This window comes from Heteronotia binoei, chromosome 11 (assembly GCF_032191835.1).
Source record: "Heteronotia binoei isolate CCM8104 ecotype False Entrance Well chromosome 11, APGP_CSIRO_Hbin_v1, whole genome shotgun sequence".
Classification (NCBI taxonomy): domain Eukaryota; kingdom Metazoa; phylum Chordata; class Lepidosauria; order Squamata; family Gekkonidae; genus Heteronotia; species Heteronotia binoei.
In genome coordinates, this window is record NC_083233.1 from 22,844,254 (window position 1) to 22,852,624 (window position 8,371).

Consider the following 8,371-nt stretch of genomic DNA (forward strand, 5'->3'; position numbering starts at 1 on the left):
TACTCTCTTGGAGACTGTGTGTTCTCAGGTTATTTTTGGTGCTTTGCAAATGTGCAAGTTTTTCTTCCCTTCCCTTTCTTTTTGTGTTGTGTTGAAGTCTGTTGATTTGACTTTGGGTGTTACTATTTTTGTGCACTACAATCAGCGTGTCTGTCTGTGCATGCACATCAATAATGCCTGTCTGTGCATTCATGAGCACTGTGCACTTCTGTTTATTCCCAAGGCAAGCGCTTTTTGCATTCACTCAAGTGATTTCCATTAGTGGTGTGTAATTTTGGGGGTGTTAAACATCTCCCTCTATCCATTCTATAATGCTGTATGCCCACAGTTGAGGAGCCCAGCCACTTCCTACTGTATAGCACTGTCTGCTTTCTTGTGTTCGCTCCTTTAAACTTCCTGGCTTCAGCAGCTTCTACTCAGTCCCCCACCCCTACCCTATGCTCAGGGGGAACTATTTCAGCACCTGAAAAGGCAAAGGGGAAGAACAAGAGTTTCTGGGGATGCCACACTGCAAGGCTAATCCAGAGCAGGACCTCATGGCAATTTTCAAAGAACTACAACTGCTTCTAAAATGGGATGGATCGGGCTGCTGTCACTTAGCTTGGCCCGTGGAAACAGGATATGCAAGCTGCTTTCTGGTCTCTTAGGGCAGCCATCTGTCTCCTTGTGCCAACTTTGTAATGCTGCCTGCTTTCAAAGAGCCAGTTTGGTGTAATGGTTAAGTGCATGGGAGAACAGGGTTAGATTCCCCACTCCTCCACTTGCACCTGCTGATGTGACCTTTAGTTAGTCCCAAGTTCTTGCAGAGCTGGTCCTCTCAAGAGCAGTTTCTGTCAGAGCTCTCTCTGCTCCACTTACCTCACAGAGTGTCTGTTGTGGGGAAGGGAAGGGAAAGGAGATTGTAAGCCACTCTGAGACTCCTTCAGGTAGTAATGGGTGGGTATATATCAAATCTCTTCTTCTTCTGGAGAGGCTTGCCTGTGTTCAGCCACTGACTTTGCATAAGACATTTGCCTTGGGGTGAGGGAGGTTATCTAACCTTTAGAGGTGGCTCTGACTGAAGGTTTGATTGCTCCATTTCCTTTATCTATCATCTTTGCATCGCTTTCTTGTGGTCTTTCAGAATTAGGTTAGTCAGGTTAGCAGAACAGATGCCTGAGACAGGAACCAGAGCTTACTCAGTGCCCAAAAAGCACTTCTCAGGCAGGCACTCAGGAAACAACAGAGGTAGACCTCTGACAAAATCCCCATGAGGACTTTTGACAGGATGAGTGAGCAGAGCCCCAGGTCATGCTGGAACCAACCTGACTAGACAAGTAACTGAGAAGTTTTGTGTCAGTAGCTTCAACGTTGTAAAGAACATCCTGCATGGTGAGGAAGAAAACTCTATAGCCAGGGTCCCCAACATCACGCCCATTGACGCCTTTCCTGGTGCCTGCCAAGTAGGGTTGCCAGTCTCCAGGTGAGGCCTGGAGACCTCCCGCTTTTACAACTGATCTCCAGCTGGCAGGGATCAGCACCCCTGGAGAAAATGGCTGCTTTGGAGGGTGGATGGCATTATACTTTGCTGAGGCCCCTCCCCTTCCCAAACCCCACCCTCTCCTTGCTCCACCCCCAAAACCTCCATGTATTTTCCAGCACAGACCTGGCAACCCCACTGCCGAGTGTTTTTTGAAAGTGGGCAGGGCCAGGTGGGGCTTTTGCTTCTGGTTGGCCACTGGAGCTTTGATGGGCTGTACAGAGTTTTAAAGACATTGCTCAGGCAGCTGCTGCCACCCACAGCCCAAGGATCTGCATTGTGTGACTGAAGGGAAGGACTTATTAAGAGTCCTGCTCTTAAAACGGGGTTGCCTGTACTGAGTGGCTGTGCCTTTTGCAGGTATATTGCTGAATTGTAAACTGTAGAATTACAGGAAGGGAGCCACTGCTAGCCCACCTAACTTTCAAAGCTTCGTCTCAGCCCCCAACAATGTGGCTTGGGCTCCCTTTATGGGCTTGCCGTGGCCAGCGCTTGCTGTCGAGGGGAGGGGAGTGTGTGTGCATGTATGTGTGTTTGACAGGGGAGTGGAGGGAAAACCCTGGGGTGGGAGGATAGGAAGCTTCGACCAATTTCGCACTAGGTCAGGGATGGCCAAACTGCGGCTTGGAAGCCACATATGGCTCTTTCACACATTCTGTGTGGTTCTTGCAGCCCCCACTACCCCATTGGCTGCCTTGGAGGAGATTTTCTGATTAAATCATTTAAAGTTGTTTTCTCTCCACCTCTCCCCAGCCCCATCTTCCTTCCAGATCTCAAACATCTGACATTCATGTCTTGCAGCTCTCGAACATCTGGTGCTTATTCTATGTGGCTCTCAGGTTAAGCAAGTCTGGCCACTCCTGCACTAGACCTTTAATCCGAGTGTAGCCCTGTCCCCAAACTGCCATTCTACACTACAATCAGAGAAGCCAACTCTATGGTCCTCTGATTCTAGTGTAGATTATCAACTTGGGGACAGACAGGCCTCAAGCAGGATTAAAGGTCTAGTGCAGGGGTGGCCAAACTTGCTTAATGGAAGTGTCACATAGCATAAACGTCAGATGTTTGAGAGCCGCAAAACATGAATGTCAGATGTTTGAGAAAAGGAAGAGTGAGAGGAAGGAAAATAGATGGGGAGGGGAGGAGGGAGATGGAGGTGAAAAGAAAGCAACTTTAAATGCATTCAAGCTGCTGGCTGGCAGTGATTTAAAAAGAGAAATGCCTTCTCCAACCAGTTGATGAGGTGGCGGGGGCTTCAAGAGCCACACAATATGTGTGAAAGAGCCACAAGTGGCTCCCGAGCCTCAGTTTGGCCACCCCTGGTCTAGTGTGAAGCACAGAAGCTCCGCCCCGACGTTTCCCGCCCCTCCTTTTCAGGGCCGCTGCCAGGCAACGCGCTCCCTCACTTCCGGCGGGGCCTAGCAGCACTTCCGCTCCGTTTAGGGAAGGAAGGCGCTGGAGATGCTGTCGGTCCCGGGCTCCGGAGGCGCCCCTTCGCCGGGCTTCGGCCCCGGCGAGGGTGGCTCCGGGGCGGGCTCCGGCGTGGACTTCCTCACCCGCTACCGGCTGGTGTCGGCCAAGCTGCGGCGGCGCTTCCTGCGCAAGCCCAACGTGTCGGAGGCGGCCGAGCAGTTCGCGGCGCTGGCGCGGGAGCTGCGCGCCCAGGAGAGCCTGCCTTATGCCGCCTGGTGCCAGCTGGCGGTGGCGCGGTGCGCGCAGAGCCTGGGCCACGCGGCCGGGGAGGCGGCGGCGCTGGGCGAGGCGGCCCGCCTGTGGCTGCGGCACGAGCGGGAGCTGCGCCTCCGCCAAGGCCCCGGTCTGGGCCTGGCCGAGCACCTGCCCGCCGCCCAGAGCTGCGTGGCCTTCGGTGCCCGCCTCCGCCTCGAACTGGGCCAGCCGGCTCTGGCCGCCGGGCTGTGGCTGGAATTGGGAAACGAGCTGCGCGCCGCCTCCGAGCCCGGCCAGGCCGTGCCGGCTCTCCTGCGCGCCGCCGACCTCCTGGCTGCTGCCCACCTGCCCCTCGAAGCCGTGCGCTGCCTGCGCGACGTCGCCTCCTGCCTGCTACTCTGCAGGGACCACGACGGCGCCTTGGCTGTGCTCACCCAGGCCCAGCTGCTCGTCCAAGGCGGGTCTGGACCTCAAGCACCGGCCCCTGCCGCCTCCTCTTCTCCTGCTAGCCTGCCCCCAGGTGCTTTCCTCGACGAGCTTCTCCAGTGCGAGGTGACCCGCGTCCTCCTTCTCCTCCTGCTCCAGCCGCCGCCCTCCAAACTTCTGCCCGAGCACGCCCAGACCCTCGAGAAGTACTCTTGGGAAGCCCTGGACGCCTCGCCCGGGTACCTGCCGCCCGAACTCTTTCTGTTGCTGCAGTCGGCTGTCATGGCCTGCCAGGAGAAAGACCTGGAGGCGCTCAAGGTGCTGCAGAAGGAGCTGTGGCCGCTGCTTACCGCTGAGCAGAACCACCTCTTCCATTTGGTGCTGCAAGAGATGATCACCCCATCTGGCCAGGGGTTCTGATCGGTGATGCTTCCCTTGCCGAGCACGGGATAGCTGATGCTGCAGGGGTGTTGGAGCTTCCCCTGAGACTGTTGGACAAGGTCTTGCGTTTAGACATGGACAGCCTTCAAGGAAGTTTGCTAGTCAGAGCTGATCCTAAGGAGTGATGGTTCCCTTGGCCTTGCCAGCTTGCCATGATTGTTTTGCCTTCCCTCTGTTCCTGAATGCTGCAGACTTTTTTTGCTCCTACTCTGTCCTACCATCCTGAATCTATTACACCCACTTTCTCTACTATGTCTTGGACATACTTAATGACTTGAAAGAACCACATCAGAACCCTTAGTGTTGGCCTTCAGCTAGCATTTCCTTTTTGACTCTCTAGAAGATATTTCCCATGTCCTTTAGTAACATGTGATTCTTGTACCTTGCTGTAATCTTTATATCTTATATATATTTTCTCTTTGGAAACATGAGCTTTCCAGGTTATCACAATATCAGCTTCAGGACAGAGAGAGAGTCAGGTTTGGGGTAGCTGATCCTCTATGTACGCAGTCACAGCTGCGTGTTTCCTGTGCACTTCATTTGTTCAAAGAAAATATCCATAAATATGTAAATAATGTTTTGTGGACAAAGTGTTTATTTTATTTGGCTTCTAGCCCTGCCTCCCTCCCTTGCAAGCAGGCTCAGGGTGGTTTACAACACAACATAATACCAACCAATTAAAACATAATAAACAATTTGAAGTTTGGTATTTTAATTTAAAAACTACACTGTTGCTGGCACCAATAATACATCTACTCCTAGGCTCCCTAAATGTGCACAGGTTGATGTAATTAAAGCGGAGCCGGGGCAGGCAGATGAGATCAGTGCCATATGGAAACAACGCAGATGGAACAGCAGAGCAGGGGGAGGCGATCACAATTTGGGTTCCCACCACCTCAATCACAGGCCTGGTGGGACATCTCAACTTTACAGGCCCTGCGGAACTGCATTAAGTTCCTTAGGACCCAGATCTCACTCAGGAAACTGTTCCACCAGACTGGGGTCAAGGCTAGATGGATTTCCTTCAGGCTGGCAATCACCAGTAGAAGTTGATTCATAGAGTGTAATGCTCTTTGGGGAGATGTATTGGGAGAGGGTACTGAAGGTTTTTCCCATAATTTAAAACTGAAAATTTTATAGCTGTTTTCATCTGCACCAGGTTCTGTGTCAGGGTTTCTTGCTTGAAAAACCCCATTCCTACTTTGCCCCACAGTTTGCTGTATGTATTATGGCAGCATTAACTGAACAGAAGAATTGATGCCTTGACAAATGAAATCCTAAACATGTTTACTCAATGAAACTTAACTGGTGTCATGTCTAATACATTGCAGCCTTAAGGTGTAACTTCCACTGAAGTGTGACTTCTGTGTAATCATGCTAAGTAAGCTTAAGATTGTAGCTTTAGTATTCAGTTACTACACTTGCAGCTTAAGGATACTAACCTCAGAAATACTGAACAAGGTTTTTTGTTAATTTTTTTAGATTCATAGTAGAATAAAACTACTGACTGCAGGTAGTAGCATACAGAACATAAGAGAAGCCATGTTGGATCAGGCCAACGGCCCATCCAGTCCAACACTCTGTGTCACACAGTGGCAAAAAAATTTTTATATATACACACAAACTGGTTTCTCTTCAGATCGCATAAATCTTTCGCCTTTTATATATACACACACACTGTGGCTAATAGCCACTGAAGGACCTGTGCTCCATATTTTTATCTAAACCCCTCTTGAAGGTGGCTATACTTGTGGCCGCCACCACCTCCTGTGGCAGTGAATTCCACATGTTAATCACCCTTTGGGTGAAGAAGTACTTCCTTTTATCCGTTTTAACCTGTCTGCTCAGCAATTTCATCGAATGCCCACGAGTTCTTGTATTGTGAGAAAGGGAGAAAAGTACTTCTTTCTCTACTTTCTCCATCCCATGCATTATCTTGTAAACCTCTATCATGTCACCCCGCAGTCGACGTTTCTCCAAGTTAAAGAGTCCCAAGCGTTTCAACCTTTCTTCATAGGGAAAGTGCTCCAGCCCTTTAATCAATTGCCCTTTTCTGGACTTTCTCCAATGCTATAATATCCTTTTTGAGGTGCGGCGACCAGAACTGCACACACTACTCCAAATGAGACCGCACCATCGGTTTATATAGGGGCATTATGATACTGGCTGATTTGTTTTCAATTCCCTTCCTAATAATTCCCAGCATGGCGTTGGTCTTTTTTATTGCAAACGCACACTGTCTTGACATTTTCAGTGAGTTATCTACCACGACCCCAAGATCTCTCTCTTGGTCAGTCTCTGCCAGTTCACACCCCATCAACTTGTATTTGTGGCTGGGATTCTTGGCCCCAATGTGCATTACTTTGCACTTGGCCACATTGAACCGCATCTGCCATGTTGACGCCCACTCACCCAGCCTCAACAGATCCCTTTGGAGTTCCTCACAATCCTCTCTGGTTCTCACCACCCTGAACAATTTAGTGTCATCCGCAAACTTGGCCACTTCACTGCTCACTCCCAACTCTAAATCATTTATGAACAAGTTAAAGAGCATGGGACCCAGTACCGAGCCCTGCAGCACCCCACTGCTTACCGTCCTCCACTGCAAAGACTGCCCATTTATACTCACTCTCTGCTTCCTATTACTCAGCCAGTTTTTGATCCACAAGAGGACCTGTCCTTTTACTCCATGACTCTCAAGCTTTCTAAGGAGCCTTTGATGAGGAACTTTATCAAAGGCTTTCTGGAAGTCAAGGTAAACAACATCTATCGGGTCCCCTTTGTCCACATGTTTGTTCACCCCCTCAAAGAAATGTAACAGGTTAGTGAGGCAAGATCTTCCCTTGCAGAACCCATGCTGAGTCTTCCTCAATAACCCTTGTTCATCAATGTCCCTACTCATTCTGTCCTTGGTAATGGTTTCTACCAACTTTCCCGGTATTGAAGTCAGACTGACTGGCCTGTAATTTCCCGGATCTCCTCTGGAACCCTTTTTAAAGATGGTGACATTTGCTACCTTCCAGTCCTCAGGAACGGAGGCAGATTTCAATGAAAGATTACAGATTTTTGTTAGAAGATCCACAAGTTCAACTTTGAGTTCTTTCAGAACTCTCGGATGTATGCCATCTTGACCCGGTGACTTATTAGTTTTTAATTTGTCTATCAGTTGTAGGACCTCCTCTTTTGTCACCTCAATCTGACTCAGGTCTTTCAACACCCCTTCCAAAATTAGTGGTTCTGGGGCGGACAAAAAGTTCTCGTCTTCCACAGTGAAGATGGAGGCAAAAAATTCATTTAGCTTCTCAGCCATTTCCCTATCCTTCAGTAATCCTTTTACCCCATGGTCATCCAAGGGCCCCACTGCCTCCCTGGCTGGTTTCCTACTTCTAATATATTTGAAGAAATTTTTATTGTTGGTCTTTATGTTTTTTGCAATATGCTCCTCATAGTCCCTTTTTGCCTGCCTGATCACAGTCCTGCATTTGATTTGCCACGGGTATTTTTACAATTCAATTATTGCATTTTCAGCACAGTAAAGTATATATTTTCTTTGCCCTTCCCTTGCTGGTTTCTTAAGTGATTTGCAGAATTATCTCCTATTGCTTAACTGTGTAAAAAGACCAAACTAAACATGGAAGTTGTGTGTGTTCAAATCTGGAATTGTTCCAGCTGCCTAAAACTTGGGGCTGAAAAGGTGGAGAAGATTCAGTGCACCCCACTCATGTGAATATACCCCCTCACACACACACACACACTATCTTGTTTTTAATGTGAATGAGGGAGTTCTTTAAGCTCATGGAACCATCTCACTACACATAATTTAGCCCTCAGTATTAACTCTTGGATCACTGTGCCGTTTAGTTGGTAAAAAACAACACTGTTCTTTTAAGATTTGTACACTGACTTTGAACAGAAGCTTTTAATATTCTAGCTTCAACTTTAGACTCTTCCTTATAGCTTGATCTCTCACATATATTACCTTGGAAATATGTTACCAAGGGAGTAATTAATTATCATATGGTGGTGTGTGTGGTATAGTCAGTAGATCCTATGATTGTCTGGAAGCCACAAGTTTTAGCTCATTTAGTGTTACGCACCACTAGGTGGTGAGCTATACTTGTTTTTAAGGCGAGTGTTTCAGAAATGGTTTGTCATTGCCTGCCTCTGCATCATGACCCTAGGATTCTTTGGAAGTCACCTTTCCAAATACTAGCCAAGGCCAACCCTGCATAACTACTGAGATCTCCCAGGAGGTAGCCTGGGAGTGAAAGTCTGGAAAGTGTTTGACTGACATGCAGAATACTTCAGTAGGAAAAC

General features: G+C 48.7%; 1 protein-coding gene across 1 annotated transcript; it reads left to right on the forward strand.

The window, feature by feature from the left end:
* The first annotated feature begins 2,947 nt into the window (after nucleotides 1-2,947).
* Nucleotides 2,948-4,631, forward strand: LOC132579434 (40-kDa huntingtin-associated protein-like). The gene has a single exon (XM_060249782.1). The coding sequence runs from the start codon at nucleotides 2,981-2,983 to the stop codon at nucleotides 4,031-4,033; it is 1,053 nt and encodes a 350-aa protein (XP_060105765.1). The 5' UTR covers nucleotides 2,948-2,980; the 3' UTR covers nucleotides 4,034-4,631.
* The last annotated feature ends 3,740 nt before the right edge of the window (nucleotides 4,632-8,371 follow it).